The sequence below is a fragment of the Triticum aestivum genome, chromosome 6A (genome assembly GCF_018294505.1).
Source record: "Triticum aestivum cultivar Chinese Spring chromosome 6A, IWGSC CS RefSeq v2.1, whole genome shotgun sequence".
In the NCBI taxonomy this organism is placed as follows: Eukaryota; Viridiplantae; Streptophyta; class Magnoliopsida; order Poales; family Poaceae; genus Triticum; species Triticum aestivum.
In genome coordinates this window covers 73,789,366-73,809,848 of record NC_057809.1, presented here as the reverse complement: position 1 = coordinate 73,809,848, position 20,483 = coordinate 73,789,366, and the positions used below count along the sequence as shown (strand labels likewise).

The 20,483-nt window shown below is 42.8% G+C and overlaps 2 protein-coding genes across 2 annotated transcripts; one reads left to right on the top strand and one right to left on the bottom strand.

Moving 5' to 3' along the window:
* The first annotated feature begins 6,911 nt into the window (after positions 1-6,911).
* Positions 6,912-7,647, top strand: LOC123132120 (uncharacterized). Its single transcript, XM_044551876.1, has 2 exons — positions 6,912-7,343; positions 7,420-7,647. Exons 1-2 carry the CDS (start codon positions 6,912-6,914, stop codon positions 7,645-7,647), a joined length of 660 nt encoding a protein of 219 aa, XP_044407811.1.
* A 2,635-nt stretch (positions 7,648-10,282) lies between these two features.
* LOC123132119 (calnexin homolog) lies at positions 10,283-13,734 on the bottom strand. The gene is made up of 6 exons (XM_044551875.1): positions 13,481-13,734; positions 13,315-13,384; positions 11,217-12,346; positions 10,960-11,031; positions 10,753-10,869; positions 10,283-10,666 (listed from the first exon to the last, which is right to left on the bottom strand). The coding sequence occupies exons 1-6, from the start codon at positions 13,550-13,552 to the stop codon at positions 10,538-10,540; spliced, it is 1,590 nt and encodes a 529-aa protein (XP_044407810.1). The 5' UTR covers positions 13,553-13,734; the 3' UTR covers positions 10,283-10,537.
* Positions 13,735-20,483: the final 6,749 nt, after the last annotated feature.

Below are 20,483 nucleotides of genomic sequence, written 5' to 3'. Positions count from 1 at the left end.
TCAGCGAGACAAAATTATAAGGACAACGTGGGATTAAAACTTTGCCATATTAAGATGTGGAATATGTGGAGTATGTAGCTCAACCCTATCAAATTGGGCTCAAATTATGTACTTCAGATCTGTTACATCCCCTATTACTTTCCTCCAATACAAGTCATCTTATTATTTTTCTATTTTTGGTCCATGTTGGACGCGCATGAGAAATAGAGTAGGAAAGATACATACCCATTTGAAACATAAAATATTATTGTTGAGTTCCTTGTCGAGATTTTTCTCATAAAAAATTCGCTAGTTCACAATTTTGCATATTTAGCCTCGTCTTGTTGTTGTGGAACTAACCGATGGCAACACTAGTAGAAAAACCCTTATAGAAATAGTGTAACATCCCAAAATTTAGAATTTACGAATGTCATTATTTAAATATGATTAATCAAAAATTTGCTTCTGATGCTTGTTCTTAGCTAAATTTGAATAAAATTTGAAAGTTTTGGATTTATTGAATATTCAAATGAGATGGAATGAAAGGAGTTTCCCAAATATTCATTTTGGATTTCATTATTTGAAACAAATCCAGCAAAGAAAATTAAATGAGAGAAGGTAAGATGGCACCTTCAATATAAAATAGTTGGAATTTTTTAATGTTATTTGAAAATTTGTTTGGTGTTAAAAAATATTTTGGTAATTATTTGTAACCCTAAGTTAAGTTTTAGGAAACATTTATAAATCCCAAAATAAAATTTGTAAACAATATTATATGTATTTTACTTAGTATTTGAGCTGGAAATACTATCCTAAGATTCAAATATTTTATTTGTTTTATTGTGTTGAAATTTCCAATTGGAATAGATTTGGTTTTATGATTAAATTAAATATTCAAAAAGGAAAAACAGAAATACCTAAAGCCTTCACAGTCCAGAAACCCATCTAGCTTGGCCCATCACTATCTCTCGTCCAAGTGCATTGTTTAGGGCAGCAGCCCTGCAAGAGTGAGCCCACTCCATCTCTCTCTCTCTCTCTCTCTCTCTCTCTCTCTTGGCGGTGAGACCGACAACTGGATGATACGTCTCCAACATATCTATAATTTTTAATTGTTTCATGCTATTATATTATCAATCTTGTATGCTTTATATATAATTTTATATCATTTTTGGTAACTAACCTATTAACTCAGTGCCCAGTGACGGTTCCTATTTTTGCTATTTTATTGTTTCAAAGAAAAACAATACGAAATGAAGTCCAAACATGATGAAATTTTACAGTGATTTTTTCTGAATCAGAAGGGACTCTAGAAGCTTCGGGAGGAGGCCAGAAGATATACGTGAGAGCTGCAAGCTCACACGAGGGGTGGGCGCGCCACCTGAGCTTGTGGGCCCGTCGTAGCTCCGTTTGACCTAATTTCACTTCTATAAATTCCCAAAAATCCCAAAACCACCCGAGCGAGACTCAAAACGATTATTTCACCACTGCAAGCCTCTGTTCTTTCGTGATCTCATCTGGAGGCCTCCGCCGGTACTCTGCCAGAGGGGGAATCGATCACGGAGGGCTTCTACATCAACCTTGTTGCACATTCGATGATGTTTGAGTAGTTTACCACAGACCTACGGGTTCATAGTGATTAGATAGATAGATTCTTCTCTCTCTTTGATCTTCAATACAATGTTCTCCTCGGAGTAATATCCGATGTAATCTTTTTTCGCGGTGTGTTTGTTGGGTTCTACTCGTGAGCTGTGTTGAGATTTTCCCCGAATAGGAGGGGAGATGCTGTATAGTGGAGATAAGTATTTCCTTCAGTGAGAACTAAGGTTTATCGAACCAATAGGAGAATCACGCAAAGCCTCGTGAACAACACTTGCACGCACAAAAACAAATACTTGCATCCAACACGGGCAAGAGGGTTTTCAATCCCCTTGAGCTCGTTACCTGTAAGGATTAAATCTTGTATAGGTAGATAGATAAATTGCAAAATAATCAAAGTAAATAGATTGCAGCAAGATATTTTTTATTTTTATAATATGATAAAAGTAGACCCGGGGGGTCATAATTTTCACTAGAGGTTTCTCTTCCGAACACGTAACATACGGTTGGTAAACAAATTACTATTGGACAATTGATAGAAAAACGCATAGTTATGACGTATTCATGGCAATAGTCATGTATATAGGCATCACGTCGATACAAGTAGACCGACTCATGACTGCATCTACTATTATTACTCCACCAATTGACCGCTATTCTGCATGCATCTATGGTATTAAGTTCATGACAAACAGAGTAACGCCAAGATGGTATGATGTAGACAAAGTAGACCCAACCAATATGAATAAACCTCATAGTTTTACATTTAATGGCAACAATACAAATTTGTGTCTTGTCCTCTTCTGTCATTGGGATATTGAGCACCGCAAGATTGAACCCATTACAAAGCACATCTCCCACTGAAGATAAATCAATCTAGTTGGCCAAACCAAACGGATAGATCGGAGAGAAATACAAAGGTATAACAATCATGTATAATAAAGTTCAGAAAAGACTCAACTACTGATCATAAACCCACAATTCATCGGATCCCAACAAGCACACCGCAAAAAAAAGATTATATCGAGTAGAACTCCAAGGAGACCGAGGAAAACATTGTGTTGAAGATCAAACAGAGAGAGGAAGCCATCTAGATACTAGCTATGGACCCATAGGTCTATGGTCAACTACTCCCGCATCATCGAAAGGCGGCAAGGATGATGTAGAAGCACTCAGTGATTGGTTTCACCTCCGGCAAAGTATCGGAAAAGGCCTCCATATGGGATCGCAAAAGAACAGAAGCTTGCGGCGGCGGAAAAAGAGTTTCGGGTGGCTCCCTGTTGGTTTAGGAATATTTGAGAATTTATAAGGTGGAATTAGGTCAAACGGAGTTGCGTGGGAGTCACGAGCTCAGGGGGCGCACCCTACCCCCCAGGGAGCGCCTGGTGAGCTCGTGGCTCTCCTGTAAGGCTTCTGGCCTCCTCCCCAACCTTCTAGGGTTGCTTCTGGTCCAGAAAAAATCACAGTAAAGTTTCATCACATATTTAGGAATATCTACTGATCGGAGATAAGGCTAAGAAGTGACCAATTGTACATCAAGTTTCATTGTCTTCTCGTGATGGACCTAATATTAGACTATTTTATCAACCATTGTACATGACCTAAGAGATCATCTCTTAATTAAAAGAAGGACGCATTTTCTTATTGTTTCTCTCTCCTCCACCTCATCAACTATAATACCTAAATAGTTACATGGTTTAAGCATGGAATAGAAGTTTGCAAGAGGCTCAAACAACCACCATCAGCTGACATCGAGGCCGAAACTTGTAAGGTACCACAACCACACACCAAACAACTCCACTCTCCTCTCGGAGCAAATACTCTCTCCAACAGCAACCCGACACGATATAACAACGACAGAAAACACCCACTATAACATAATTAGAACAGAAGCCAACATAGATAAACCCCAAAAAACCCGGCCAGCCCATGAAGCCCTCACTTGCTCAGCTTGGCTGCCTGCTCCTCTCGCTCGCGTAGTTTTTTCCGCTCGCCCTGCTACTAGCTCACAAAAATTTGGCTATTCTTTTTTATTTGAAAATTTTAGTTTAAGTAAAATATGCTAAAGGATTTTAAAAATATTGTGAATTTTAAAAATCACGAATTTTAAAAAAATATTTATGGATTAAAAAAATGTTTGCAAATTTGAAAACTATTCACAAACTTTAAAAATAATAGTGAACTTTAAATATCAGTGAATTTTAATAAATATTAATGAATCTGAAAAGGTGAATTTTAAAGATGTTTTTTATTTTAATGTTCACAAATTTTAATGAGTAGTCATGAATAAAAATGTGAAAGAAGGAGCAATAACTAAGCATCAAAGAACCTTATATGTGGGGCTCTCAATGACCTCACAATCCCCGAAGCACCAAAACACTTGGCCTTTTTCAATGCACAGGTGCTAAGATGGGTGCTATGTGCATTAAAAAATTTAGCAACTAAAGTCTCCAATACTAGGTGCTTAGTTTGTTGTTGCTAAGCTTTGTTCATTTAACTGTTTAACAACTAAACTCTTCTATGCATAGGGCAAACTTCTTTCACCTAATTGTTTTGCATAGGTCCGCAAGTTTGGCATTGGTTCTTCTTGGGGTCACCAGGCTCCTCTTAACTACCTTGCCGCATCCGATTTTTTTTAATCTATGTGCGAGTGCTAGCCCCACTGCATGGCAGTTTAAGGGAGACGATAGCATAAAGAAACTGGATAATGAGTCGATGAACCAAGTTCAAGAAGGATGAAACAAACATTTTAGGAGGTCTCTCTCTATCTCCTTTTATTTTTAATTTTTTGTTTGACTTTCCTTTATTTTAGTACATGACAGTAGTTTATTGGTCATAATCTTAGTTCTCAATTGAATTAATATTTTGAGATAACCATGGTAAACTTAGATCAATCGAATTTAATTGATATTGTTTTAGATATGGTGTTGCCCTTTCGCCTTTTTCTTCTCTTCTGATTATTAAAATAGAATTGTTTCTTTCTGATTTTAGGCCCATCAGAGCCTACGAGCATAAAGCTTACTTCACATTCCCCATTTTCAACACCTCAAAAAAACACATTCCCCATTTTCATCGCTGCATCCCTAAAAAAAGTACTTTCATCGCCACTTCCACTTTCCATTATCGCTAACTAAAATGCTCCATCAAACATTAACGGTACATTTTTGCCTTCTCTTTCTTTTTACTTTTCATATCAGTCTATCGAAGGTTCAAATGAACATGTTTATATGTTCCTTCCATGGTTTTACTATTTCCCTTTCCATAGATTTTCCTTCTATATAGTGATATAAATTCGAGTGCGGCTAATCTGCACCCGGGCTCAGCTGCACCCACGCTTAGAAAAAAATTCAAAACAAATACTAGAAAAATTCAAAAAATTCTAAATTTTTTTGTGGTGGTAGATAATTTGACGCGTGAGGTGCGCCCCAAAATTCAACTCATTTGAGCATCTGAGAAGCTCTCGGCAAAAAAGACAAAATCAGGGTCTGTAAAAATGTTTACTATTCACGCACTATTTTGACCCTGATTTGTCTTTTTTGCCGAGAGCTACTCAGATGTCCAAATAAGTTGATTTTGGGGCGCACCGCACGCGTCAAATTATCTACCACCACAAAAAAATTTAGAATTTTTTGAATTTTTCTAGTATTTTTTTTTTTTGAATTTTTTGCTGAGAGGGAGCAGATGAGCCCGGGCACCGTTTTGAGTTTTCGTATAAATTCCCGTCGCAATGCACGGGATATTATCTAGTTTATCTTATCTGACAGTCCTAAAAAAGTACCATTGTACAGGTTATTACCGAGCAGGAAACAGACACATCTACCACCTTAGGAACTTGAAGCAAACGGATCGCCGGTCCCTAGAGGCGAAGAAGGAACCGGTTCAGCTCGTAAATTCAGAGAACGAACAGACCCTGTTGGCTCGCTTTTACCTGCAAAATGCGTATGTAGTCCAGCAAGTACGTGACACAACAAACTGAATCGAGGCTTCGCACCATGGGGGTGGGGAAGCAAGCATACTTGGAGATCTACGGCGTTACTAACAGTCCCTCTGAACATGAGTCACGAGGGAGCAAACTACTCCCTCCGGAAAAAAGTATAGATAACCCCCACAACTATTCCATTTGGATCACATAACCCCCTCATCTTTAAAACAGGATTCTTAATCCCCTAAACTATCCTAAACCGAACAAATCACCCCCTAACCTTCACTTTAGCGGTATGGGACGGTGGTTTTGGATACGTGGCATCTGGCTTGGGCCCACAGGCTGGCCACGTGGAACAGGGGTTGCTGGGTGTGGTCTAAAACGACGCCCCCGAGCCGGTTCGACCCAAACCCAGCCTGTTCGCCTCCCTTCTCTTCATCTCCAACACGATCTCCTTCTCTGAGAGACGGCGGCGACGAGGTTTAGGGATGATGGTCGGCGGCATGAAGTGAGTATCGGACGGCGGCGCGGCGAGCAGGTCAGTCACCGAAGATGGATGCCCAAACATGTGTTGCAATACCTTTGTATTTTCTCTGTTTTAGGTTGGGGTTTCCATGGTTCGGGGGATTTCATGGATTTTGGTTCCAGATTATCTTACGTCTGTCATGTATGGAATTATTGATTTGGTTTACTGCCACCATGATATGTACGATTAATTGATTATGGTACACTCAAATTATTTGATTTAGGGTTGATTCGACTAGAACTAAAATTGAAGGAGTGTTTTTTAATTCAGATTCTTTTAATTTTGTGGACAGATCTGAGGCATGGAGAAGAGCAGCAAGAGCAGCAGTTACTGGGAGGATGAGTATGCACAAGAGCAGCAGCACAATTCAGTTAGAGAAGAGCAGCAACAACATTCAGAGGAGCAGCAGGTTCATGCAAATGCAGAGGAGCAGCAACAATATGTAGGTGCAGAGGAGCAGCACCAATATGTAGGTGCAGAGGGGCACATGGAAGAACCAGAACCTTGGAAATTTTCCAACATGTATTACCAGCCTAGAAGGACATCTAAATTAACAGTTAGTAGAGGAAAATCAAGTGTAGTTGAGGAGGAAGTAAATAGTGGCAGTGATTTATCTGATAGTGACTATGCTATCCCCCCTTCAGAAAGCAACAGCTCAGCATCTGATGATGAGGTCTTGGAGATGAGAAAATATGCAAAAGAATTGAAGGAGAAAGTGAGAAAGAACATGTTGAGAGAAGATGAGGGCAAAACATGCAATGTGTCTGATGATTTTATTGTGCCTGAAAACTCTTGGCTAGATGATTCAGATGGAGAAGGTACACCATACTTTGAAAGTGATGACGATATGTCATATGATGAAGGCAGTGCCTGAAAACTCTTGGCTAGATGATTCAGATGGAGAAGGTACACCATGCAATCAGTGCAATTTACACAATCTCTGGACTGATAGATGATTACATTGCCCCATGCTACAAGATCTCTGAGTACGACAAGATATATAACCATGTCTTGCAACCAGTGGAGGGAAAAGAGAGTTGGCCAGTTGCTGACATGCCAAAACCTCATCCACCTCCTCATAGGGTAATGCCAGGAAGAAAGAAGACAAAAAGAAGAAGAGAAGAAGGTGAGAAACCTCAGGGGAACAAGCTTTCAAAGAAAGGCATTAAAATTGCATGTTCTATGTGTGGGAGCTTTTCTCATAACAAAAGAACCTGTGAGAAAAATCCAAATAAAGGTCAGAAACAAAATGCTAGCTACACAAGAGCAGCAAAAAGAGCAAGGAAAAAACAGCAAAAAGATTTAGTAAACAACACACAGGTAATTAGTTATGTCTGAACTTTAACAGTAATATTTGTTCACTTCTAAAAATAGTACTAATAATTATGTTTGTCAGGTGCCACACCCAGGAAAGAGGACAAAGAAGCAAGCAGCGCATAGTCCAGCAAGGCCAACTTCAATGCCCAAAACTGCTTCTCAACCTGTTGGAAGGGGAACCCAGAGAAGGAATCACAACAGGGCAGGTTCAAGCTCACAGCCTGCTCCAAGAGTTCAAGTAACTTCAGGCTCACAGCAAGTGCCAAGTCAGAACAGGTTTCAATGGTTTCTAACTGGGGAACATTGAATGTCCAGCTTGCTTCTCAGTGTGCGCGCATTTTGTTCATCTGAAAATTGAGTGTCTCCAGCCTTTTGTGGATGTTTAGTATGTCAAAGACCTTAAGCATTTATCTGGTTTAGTATGTCAAAGACCTTAAGCATTTGTCTGATTACTTATGAGTAAAGATTATTATGTGAAACTTATGAGTAAAGATTATTATGTGACATGAAGCTTACCGAAAGTGTCATATGTCAGGTTTAACTCATTGCTGTAAATTTCTGAATTTGATCTCATTAATTTGTACAGTTGCGATAAAATACAGTAACATTGTTGTTAACTTCTGAATTTGCTGTGAAATGAACATTACAATGAACAAACATGACATTTCTTTGCAGTTCAGTGCTCATATCTTAAATCTGAAAATCAGTACAAAGCTCACACAGCATTGCATTCCAGTACAAAAGCTACAAAAGCGGCGGCGGCGGCTGATTTGGGTCGAACCGGCTGGGGGGGTCGTTTTAGACCGCACCCAGCAGCCCCTGTCCGACGTGGCCAGCCGGCGGGCCCAAGCCAGACGCCACGTATGCAAAACCACCGTCCCATACCGCTAAAGTGAAGGTTAGGGGGTGATTTGTCCGGTTTGGGATAGTTAAGGGGATTAAGAACCCTGTTTTAAAGATGAGGGGGTTATGTGATCCAAATGGAATAGTTGTGGGGGTTATCTATACTTTTTTCACTCCCTCCGTAAACAAAATATAAGAGCGTTTAAATTACTAGAATAGCGATCTAAATATTCTTAATACTCCTTTCGTTTCTAAATATTTATCTTTCTAATATTTCAATAAGTGACTATATATGAAGCAAAATAAATGAATCTACACTTCAATATATCTCTAATATATGTCTGTATGTGATAGTCAATTTGAAATCTTTAAAAAGATAAATATTTAGGAATGGGAGTAAATGACATCAAACAAGGGCATGAGAGCAACTTCAATGGAGCGACCCATTTCGTCCGCCGCCGTCCGTTTGGGTCGGCGCGGACAGAAGAGTCGGCCCAACGCGCCGACCCAAACGGACGCGCGTCCGATTTCGTCCGCCTGCCGACCCATTCCCGACCCATTTTTGAGCCGGATTTGCGTCGGCGCGGACACGAGACGGACGCGCGCGCTCCCCCTCTCTTCTCCCCGGGTCTGCTGGTCGGTGGCACATTGGCCACTCCACATCCAACAGCACACCCTCGCCCGCCTGCCTCTTCGCCGACGCCGCCGGCCATTTTTTGGATAGAAAAGGATGCATAGATACTTCTAGCGTACACAGATAAAAGAAAATACCAACTACTCGTCGCTTTCCGACTCCGACTCGGTAATGTCCTCCTCCGACGTCTGAATGTAGGCGTCAGCATACTGCTCGTCCTCGAAATCCCAACCTGACATTTCTCGTAGCTTCATTTTCAATTGAGCGGCCTACTTCCGCGCACGCTTGTCCTCCCGATAGGCGGCTCGCTCCGTCCTTCCCGCCTCCCTCTCCGTCCTCCTTTGCTTATAGAACTGACGCTCGTCGACGATGTCCTGCGGGAAGCGTTCGTGCCACACCACCATGGCTTCCACGTCCATCTCGGCGTTGGCAAGGCGACGCTACCGCCTTCGATGGACACGACGATCTTCGTCGATGAAAAGCCGTGGGAGAGGCGCGAGATCATACGCCCGTTGGCTTGACACGTCAGGAAAATTCATCTGCTGACGAGGCCTAAGGAGGCGTCACGTCGCCACGTCGTGCGCGCGGGCCGCCTCCTCTGCGGTGTCGAAGGTGCCGAGGATGAGGCGTTTCACACCAAACCAGATTTCGGAGGAGAAGACGCCAGAGCGGCGCTCGCGGACTCCGCAAAAATCCGAAGCGCCCAGGCGCCGAATCGACATGGTGGCGCAGAGGCGGCGAGAGGGGACGAGACGAGTGGGCGACGGACAAAGTGTGGAGGGAGTGCCTTCTTATAACAAGCGCCGGCCACGGCGCGCGCGAATCTTCCCGCATACTGCAGCGCCAAAACCAGGGCGACGACATGGTCGCTGGCATGATCTAAGCGCGCGCGGTCATGAAATGGGTCGGTGCGTTGGACGCGCTGCCGACTCAAATTTAAAAAAAGGCGGACGTCGGGCGGGCGGCTGGCCTAATAAACAAACAAAAAACGAATAAAAGTACCGTCGGTTTGGATCGGGCCGTTGGAGTTGCTCTGAAAGAGTTGAAATTTGTGCCTCAACCACCTCTTTGCACAAGACCACACAGGCGTCTGGAAGGGAAATGACTCCACTTCCCTCAGACATCATCAGTTATATGCCTGTCAGCTACCATCAGAAAAATATATTGAGAAAATACAAGATGATGATCACTTGAACTGCACTCACCACTTAATCATTTCAAATACTCACTGGCAAACCAAATGTCCCACTAGTGGCAAAATTTGAGACAATTGCCCGATGGAAGCAGATAGCTGCAATCTGGTAAAGCTAACAAAGACTCGTCAACCGAGACACCTTCAACTCGTAGAGCAGCTACCAAAAAGGTCGCTTCTAATTTAACCTTAGGTACCAACTCAACTGAATGAAAAGCAGTAATTTCTACTAAATATGGATCGGAGGGAGTACCTGATTTAGCACAGCACACAAACAACCGAACACAAGCTTCATGTTTCATCTGATATAAAACAAAAGAAATAAAAAACAAAAGGAAAGGAAAAAAAGACATCTCTTCTAGCTGATTCAGGACAGCACACAAACAACCGAACAACACGAGCTTCGCCGGCTCGTAATGTCAAGCGACTTAAAACTAGAGGTTGCTACTAGCAGCAGAGGGTTCGATTATACACTCTCAAAAAGGCTATAACCGAGTCCTTCAAAATGTGAAGGCACCAAGAGTTAGTTTATGCGTCTCTTCGCGACCTTCGGCGCGGTGCATCCTTGTCATCCTCCTTGTCGCCGCTGCTTCCAGCGGCGGCATCAGGTACGACGGCACTGGGCTTCTTGGTCTCAGCAGCAGGCTTCACAGGTGCCTGAAAGAAGCAGAAGCTACGATCAGTCGTTTGGTTCAGGTTTTAAGCAGTATACAGCAATGGCAGGTGTCAAGAGAATATGGTACCACTGGCTTCTTGCCACCAAACAGGGCTCTGAAGAGTACAGTCACAATGACGACGATAACCGAGGCCAAAATCGAAATTGTTATGTTTGGCTGTGTCTCTCCCTTCTCAATCACATCCTGGGAAACAAAGAGAAATTAGATGTCATTTTTCAGAGAAGACACCAAACTGTTTGAACACAGGACATAAGAAAGGATTTTGAGCCCTACAATGATCTTGGTCTTGTATGGTTCCAAGAACGGGATGTCTGCAACTTTGTACAAAATGTCGAAGATCTTCTTCTGCAGTGTGCATACCAAATCAGTCAGTGATAACATGCAAGCAGAGATACAATGAAGGATTCAGTAAAAAATATTTGCTGGAGATATGGAACAAAACATGAGTTTGACAATGTCAAGAAAAGTTCGTTACTTCACTGAAGGAATGTCAAACATAATGTCTGGAAAACGCCAGAAGAATGAATTACCTGGATTTCAGAAAGGCCCTCTGATGCACCTGCTGCAGCCTCCTCAGCCTTCTGTTTTTCCTTCTCGGCATCAAACTTGGGCTTCCATGTCTTCTCCCGGACAGAGGTGGCTACCTTCTCATTATCGGCAATAAGAATGTTGTCAAATAGGATGCCATCCTGCATTGTCCAGATCTCAATTCCAATAGCGGCAATTGGGTCAAAGTCAGGCTTGTCAAGCTCAAAGTACTCTGGGTTGGGGATTTCTTGGGGCTTCCAGATTCCCTTGTAGTTGGGGTTGTCAATCAGGGGGGCATGCCACTTGCCCTTGTAGGCAGGGTTATCCTTCATCGGCTTCTTCCATTCACCACATCCAGGTGCCACTTCGCACTTGGGGTTGTCCATCTTGGGTGCCTCCCATTCGCCATCCTCCTCATCATCCCAGTCCTCAGGCTTAGCAGCCTCTGGATCATCAATTTCCTCAGGCTCATCATCCAACCATCCTTCTGGCTTGGTGGCCTCCTCATCCACAATTTCCATTGGGGCATCCTCATCCCAGTCATCGGGCTTCACCGCAACTGGATCAGGGATCTTAGCTCTCTCGTCCCAGTCCTCTGGCTTCTTGTCGTCAGGGTCAGGAATAGTCTTTGATGGAATAAGTGCCGGCTCAAAATCATCAGCAGACAGGAAGTTTGCTTTGCTCTTCTCCACCCCATCCACCAAAATTCTGACCTCATTATCCGGCTTCAAGATAGCCGTGTAGACATGAGAGAGCTTGTCATATGGGACAGAGGGTGGGGACTTGAGGTGATGTTCAACGTATTTGCCAGTCTTAGGGTTCTTGTGCTTCAGGATGAAGTGAACCTTGTTTGTTGAACCACACTTGTCAGGACCAAACATAATTGTGTACGGAGTATCATTATCAAAGTCCTTGGCGTTCCATCCGGTAGCCTGAGGACGGATGTACTTGATATAAGCACCTCCACACTCAAGGCCATTCTGAAGCCTCACTTCAAACTGCAGGACAACTGTCTCATCCTTCAAAATAACCGGGTGATCAAGTTCTTTGATTATGGCATATTTCCTGGCAGGCTCACTAACAAGGAGACCATAGTCTTCATGGCCATCACTCTTTGCGTGCTTCCATACACCTGCATGGCAGATTATATCAACACTTGATACATATAAGTGCTATACAAAAAGTATTGGGGAACAACAAATTTTGACAGGAAATGGAGTCCAATGGACAACATCAAGCTAGCTGCCTGGCAAAACCTAAACTAGGAAAGGCATGGGAAACAACGCATACAATCAAAGAACAAGAAGCATAAGTTCAACACATAACCCCAATTCATTAGGGGGGAAAGAGGGCATGAACATGAATGAACTGTAAGACAAGACTTGCAAAGAACATGATTCTACAGCTAGCAATCTACTAACGGTATACCATCACAAATCACCATTCCATTTGTATCATCAGAATCCCGATCAAAAAAATCAAGTCATAAGGTTGCCAAGCCATAAATCACCTAGTAATGTTACATGGTTAAGAGCAAGGTGCTGCATTTTCCGTCGACCATATGACATGCTTGCAAGGAAATGGAACATAGAGCAACAATTTTAATTAACCTGATGCAGAATCATGTGGATATTGATATCCAGACTCAAAACATACTGCCTTCATTCCTCCGCATTGTTCTACCATACTGAAATGCCGAACTGACTACTAACAAGCTAACAACTGTTGAGCGCTTATCATCACCAACAAGCCCATGGCAGAGGAAGCGTAGCGGATCCGCACTAACGCATCACCATAGGTACGATAGGAACAAAGGCAATATCTGCCTGATACGTGCGGCACAACATGTAACATGTTCTGGATCTCACCGCCCCCAAACGCATCGCTTGGGATAATTCCTCACTGCCTCAACTAAACCATTGCATCGAATTCCACATAAAATCGTCTCACAAAATTAGTAGATCAGATTCAGAACCTCATAAGCCAGTGGAACATCGCGCGTAACAGATCAGAAACCCAACCACCCGCTAAACCCACGCACGGATCTCTCACAGATGTAACAAAACAGGCAGGCAAACAATGTAAAGGCGAGAGAATTACCTTTATACTCCTCCTTGCCGGACACGATCCAGCTCCCGTCGAAGCTCTCGTTGAAGGACTCGTGGAACAGCTGCAAAACCACACGCAAAACATCACAAATCTCACCCAAAATTAAGCAAACAGAAAGAACTGGATGCGGCGGCACGGAGACGGAGAGATCAATTACCGGATCCGACGCGCCGATCTGCGCGAACAGCGCCGAGATCACCAGCAGGAGCACCGCGCGCCCTCCCATCATCCTCCTCCCCCGCGATCTCTCTGGAACTTCCACTGGTGTCGATCTTCGAAGCGACCGAGGCTGGGGGAGGAGACGGGCGTAATTGAAGGGGCGATGCGGAGGGGCTGGACGGCTGGGATGAGGCGGGGTGGAGGTTGCGACGGCCGAGATGCGCTGGGCGGGGAGGCTGTGCCGCGAGACGTGGCGTGAGTCGTTCCGGCCAATCAGGGGCTGCTTGGACGGGATGTTGGCCAACGGGAGGACGCCACGTACGCGTGGTGACGCCTGGACCCACCGCGGGCTCCACGTGGAAGCTTTGGGCGGTTTTTTCCTCTCACTGACTTTGTCAGATCTTCCTCGAGACTCGAGTGGCCTTCTCTTCTGTTCAAAACATGTCTTTTTTTAGCAACTAAAACACTTTATTCATACGCGGCTGGTGACAGAAAACCAACCCCCCCAAAGAAAAAACCACGGGAGTTCGTCCAACGCTCCGTCACAAGTGCAAACAAACTTGCATAGCATAAAATGTGCTGTAAAGTTAGCTCTTAAATATGTATTGGCGATGTAATAGAGCACGAAGAACAGCGTGAGTTTCAGAGGTTCACCACCCCTTCTAAGCTATTAATCTCCACCTCCACACGTACGCAAACCATCAAAGCTTGGCAAACAACACACCTTCACGAAGAGCAAAGGCCTCCGCAGCAAGTGGATCTATAATGCTCTGTCATGGCTTGATCCAAGCGCCCAAGAAGGCCGAGGGGGATCTAGCGACCCCCCCCCCCCCCCCCCCCCCCCACACACACACCTCACAGGTGTGCCTCCGTGGATATACCTGCATCAGTGTTGATTTTAATCCGCTCGGCATCCAGTGGTCACCGCACATAACCTGACAATCAAACACAATAAGAGCGAAGGAAAGGGTGGTCTCCTATGCAGTGGGAAGTTGAGCCCTCGCCCAAAAAACTCTCGATGGAGCACGTGCTCGCCGTCGGTCGGAGCTTCATTCCTGATAATCCTGTGCACCAGATCCACCGGCATTGGTTTCTCCGACACCAGTTGGTCGAGCTCCTCAATGCAGGCAGCCGACGGGAACCACTTCCTCCTGGTTTCGTTCACCACCCACTTCTTCGGCTCACCATCGGTAGTGGTCCTCTTCTGCTTCCGCTCTGCGGGCACGATCGCTTGGGTGGAGCTCTAGACGCGGGTCTGCCACTGACCAGCCTTAGTCTTGGCCATCTCGACGGGTGCATAGAATTGAAGAAGGGAGGTGTGCAAGCTGCGTGGAGCGTGGCAATGGTGGAAGAGGCGAATAGACAGAATGCGCGGGGATGAAGAAGAAGGAAGCAGAAGGAAACTTATCCTCTTTTCCCCCCTTTTAGAGTCGTGGCGGTTACTGTAATTCGGCGAGCCTCACGACACGACACGAGCCCCACGTCCTATGTGGTTTCACGTTTCGCGAGATGGGGATGAGGGATTCGAGGTGTCCTCATCATGATGAGCCGGAACCAACAGTCTAGTAGCCCGATCTAGCAAGACAAGACGAAACTGGCTCGTGACGTTTCCACCTGCAGGCGACATGACATTAAACCTCGGACTGCGCAGACACACGAGTGGTAGATGAGCCTCAGGAGACAAACACAAGCCACAAGCCACATACAAGACTTAGCCGGAAGCTCTGAACTTAGGGAGCCCTCACCGTCCGTCCTACATTAACCAGGAAGTCTTTCCAAGAGCCTTTGTAGTGGGCAGGCCCGCGGGTATAAGGCCAAGCTGAAGGAAATATGCCCTAGAGGCAATAATAAAGTTGTTATTTATATTTCCTTATATCATAATAAATGTTTATTATTCATGCTAGAATTGTATTAACCGGAAACTTAGTACATGTCTGAATACATAGACAAACATAGTGTCCCTTCTATGCCTCTACTTGACTAGCTCGTTAATTAAAGATGGTTAAGTTTCCTAACCATAGACATGTGTTATCATTTGATGAACGAGATCACATCATTAGAGAATGATGTGATGGAAAAGACCCATCCCTTAGCTTAGCACTATGATCGTTTAGTTTATTGCTATTACCTTCTTCATGACTTATACATGTTCCTATAACTATGAGATTATGCAACTCCCGAATACCGGAGGAACACATAGTGTGCTATCAAACGTCACAATGTAACTGGGTGATTATAAAGATGCTCTACAGGTGTCTCCGATGGTGTTTATTGTATATTGAGATTAGGATTTGTCACTCCGATTGTCAGAGAGGTATCTCTGGGCTCTCTCGGTAATGCAAATCACTATAAGCCTTGCAAGCAATGTAACTAATGAGTTAGTTGCGGGATGATGCACTACGGAACGAGTAAAGATACTTGCCGGTAACTAGATTGAACTAGGTATGATGATACCGACGATCGAATCTCGGGCAAGTAACATACCGATGACAAAGGGAACAACGTATGTTGTTGTGCGGTTTGACCGATAAAGATCTTCGTAGAATATATAGGAACCAATATGAGCATTCAGGTTCCGCTATTGGTTATTGACTGGAGATGTGTCTCGATCATGTCTACATAGTTCTCGAACCCGTAGGGTCCGCACGCTTAACGTTCGATGACGATTTGTATTATGAGTTATGTGATTTGATGTACCGAAGGTTGTTCGTAGTCCCAGATGAGATCAAGGACATGACGAGGAGTCTCGAAATGGTCGAGACGTAAAGATCGACATATTGGAAGGCTATATTCGGACATCGGAAAGGTTCTGAGTGGTTCGGGTATTTTTGGAGTACCAGAGAGTTACGGGAATTCGCTGGGGGAAGTATTGGGCCTTCATGGGCCTTAGTGGAAAGGAGAGAAGGGCCACAAGGGGAGGCCGCGCGCTGATACGTCTGCAACGTATCTATAATTTTTTATTGTTCCATGCTCTTATATTATATGTTTTGGATGTTTAATGGGCTTTATTATGCACTTTTATATTATTTTTGGGACTAACCTATTAACCGAAGCCCCAGTGCAAATTGTTGCTTTTTTGCCTATTTCAGTGTTTCGCAAAAAAGAAATATCAAACGGAATGAAACCTTCGTGCGGATCTTTTTTGGAACAAACGCAATCTAGGAGACTTGGAGTGGACGTCAAGGAAGCAGCGAGGCGGCCACGAGGTAGGGCGGCGCGCCCAGGGGGGCCAGGCGCTCCCCCCACCCTCGTGGGCCCCTCGCAGCTGCACGGACCTACTTATTTCACCTATATATACTCTTATACCCTAAAAACATCCAGGGGAGCCACGAAACCACTTTTCCACTGCCGCAACCTTCTATACCCGTGAGATCCCATCTGGGGACCTTTTTCGGCGATCTGCCAGAGGGGGATTCAATCACGGAGGGCTTCTACATCAACACCATAGCCTCTCTGATGATGTGTGAGCAGTTTACCACAAACCTTCGGGTCCATAATTATTAGCTAGATGGCTTCTTATCTCTCTTTGGATCTCAATACAAAGTTCTCCTCGATGTTCTTGGAGGTCTATTCGATGTAATTCTTTTTTGCGGTGTGTTTACCGTGATCCGATGAATTGTGGGTTTATGATTAAGATTATCTATGAACAATATTTGATTCTTTTCTGAATTCTTATATGCATGATTTGATATCTTTACAAGTCTCTTCGAGTTATCAGTTTGGTTTGGCCTACTAGATTGATCTTTCTTGCAATGGGAGAAGTGCTTAGCTTTGGGTTCAATCTTACGGTGTCCTTTCCCAGTGATAGCAGGGGCAACAAGGCACTATTGTATTGTTGCCATCGAGGATAAAAAGATGGGGTTTATATCATATTGCTTGAGTTTATCCCTCTACATCATGCCATCTTGCCTAATGCGTTACTCTGTTCTTATGAACTTAACACTCTAGATGCATGTTGGATAGCGGTCGATGTGTGGAGTAATAGTAGTAGATGCAGAATCGTTTCGGTCTACTTGACACGGACGTGATGCCTATGTTCATGATCATGCCTAGATATCACCATAACTATGCGCTTTTCTATCAATTGCTCAACAGTAATTTGTTCACCCACCGTGATATATGCTATCTTGAGAGAAGCCACTAGTGAAACCTATGGCCCCCGGGTCTACTTTACATCATATTATTTTCCCGTCAACTAGCTATTTCCGTCGCCATTTATTTTGCAATCTTTACTTTTCAATCTATACAACAAAAATACCAAAAATATTTATCTTATTATCTCTATCAGATCTCACTTTCGTAAGTGACCGCGAAGGGATTGACAACCCATTTATTGCGTTGGTTGCGAGGTTCTTATTTGTTTGTGTAGGTACTAGGCGACTTGCGTGTAGTCTCCTACTGGATTGATACCTTGGTTCTCAAAAATTAAGGGAAATACTTACGCTACTTTGCTGCATCACCCTTTTCTCTTCAAGGAAAAACCAACACATGCTCAAGAGGTAGCAAGAAGGATTTTTGGCGCCGTTGCCGGGGAGATCTACGCCAAGTCAAGATACCAAGTACCTATCACAAACTCTTATCCCTCGCATTACATTATTTGCCATTTGCCTCTTGTTTTCCTCTCCCACACTTCACCCTTGCCGTTTTATTCGCCTCTTTTCTGTTCGCCCTTCTTCCTTTCGTCTCTTTTCGCTTGTCTCTTGTGTGTCTGCTTGCTCTGATGGCCTTGCCTAAAAACGTTGATCCTCACCTTAGAAGGTTGGAAGAAATTGAGAACCACGTTAGAAGCTTCATGTCTTTGCAATTTGAGCATAATAATTTCTTCAGAAACGAGCTTAAAGAACAAAAAAGTTTTATGGAGTACATGAATAAAGAGCTTGATGATATGTCTAGGAATTTTATGGTTTGAAATCTCAGTTTGCCCATCTTGAAAATTTAGTAGGCCAAATTTTGGATAAGCAAGCCACCTTAGTTAATAAGATGGCCGCTAAACCGGAAGATCTAGAGGATAATAATGATGAGGATCTAAAAGTGATTGGTGTGTCTCCTATTAAATCTTTGTTTGCCAATATGAATCTTAATAAAGATGGGACTGGAGATGAGTCAACTTTAGTTAGAAGGCATCCCAATGATTCAGAGTTTTTAGATCTTGATGCAAAAATTGGTAAAAGTGGGATTGAAGAGGTCAAAAATTTACATAGCAATGAACCCACTATTTTGGATTTCAAGGAATTTAATTATGATAATTGCTCTTTGATAGATTGTATTTCCTTGTTGCAATCCGTGCTAAAATTCTCCTCATGCTTATGATCAAAACAAAGCTTTTACTAAACATATCGTTGATGCTTTAATGCAATCCCATGAAGAAAAACTTGAATTAGAAGTTTCTATCCCTAGAAAACATTATGATGAGTGGGAACCTACTATTAAAATTAAGATTAAAGATCATGAATGCTATGCTTTATGTGATTTGGGTGCTAGTGCTTCCACGATTCTAAAAACTTTGTGTGATGTGTTAGGTTCCCGTGAATTTGATGATTGTTCTTTAAATTTGCATCTCACGGATTCCACCATTAAGAAACCTATGGGAAGGATTAATGATGTTCTTATTGTTGCAAATAGGAATTATGTGCCCAAAGATTTCATTGTTCTTAATATAGATTGCAATCCTACATGTCCTATTATTCTTGGTAGACCTTTCCTTAGAACGATTGGTGCAATTATTGACATGAAAGAAAGAAATATTAGATTCCAATTTCCGTTAAGGAAAGGCATGGAATACTTTCCTAGAAAGAAAATTAAATTACCTTATGAATCTATTATGAGAGCCACATATGGATTGCATACCAAAGATGACAATACCTAGATCTATTCTTGTTTTTATGCCTAGCTAGGGGCGTTAAACGATAGTGCTTGTTGGGAGACAACCCAATTTTATTTTTGTTCCTTGATTTTTGTTCCTGTTTAGTAATAAATAAATCATCTATCTTCTGTTATGATTGTGTTTTTATGTTTTAATTAGTGTTTGTGCCAAGCAAAGCCTTTAGGATCTTCTTGGATGATTGTTATTTGATCTTGCTGAAAAAAACAGAAAGTATGCGCTCACGAGAATAATTTCCATTTTTAACCAGAGAGAGATAAAATACTGATTCTAACTGCAGTAGATCAATATACAAATTATTTAGGACGTCCTAATTTCTCAGGATTTTTGGAGTTACATAAGTATTCGAAACCTATAGATTAGTACAGACTTTTCTATTTTTGACAGATTCTGTTTTTCGTGTGTTGTTTGCTTATTTTGATGAATCTATGGCTAGTATCGGGGGGGGGGGGTATGACCATTATAAATAAAGAATGATTTCATTAAAGTACCTTAAGCGGTGGTTTGTTTTCTTATACTAACGGAGCTCATGAGATTTTCTGTTTAAGTTTTGTGTTGTGAAGTTTTCAAGTTTTGGGTAAAGATTTGGTGAATTATGGAATAAGGAGTGGCAAGAGCCTAAGATTGGGGATGCCCAAGGCACCCCAAGGTAAAATTCAAGGACAACCAAAAGCCTAAGCTTGGGGATGCCCCAGAAGGCATCCCCTCTTTCGTCTTCTTCCATCGGTAACTTTACTTGAGGCTATATTTTTATTCACCACATGATATGTGTTTTGCTTGGGGCGTCTTGTATGATTTGAGTCTTTGCTTTTTAGTTTACCAAAATCATCCTTGCTATACACACCTTTTGGGAGAGATACACATGAATTTGAATTTATTAGAATACTCTATGTGCTTCACTTATATCTTTTGAGCTAGATAATTTTGCTCTAGTGCTTCACTTATATCTTTTAGAGCATGGTGGTGGTTTATTTTATAGAAATTATTGATCTCTCATGCTTCACTTATATTATTTTGAGAGTCTTTTAGAACAGCATGGTAATTTGCTTTGGTTATGAAATTAGTCCTAATATGATAGGCATCCAAGATGGATATAATAAAAACTTTCATATAAAGTGCA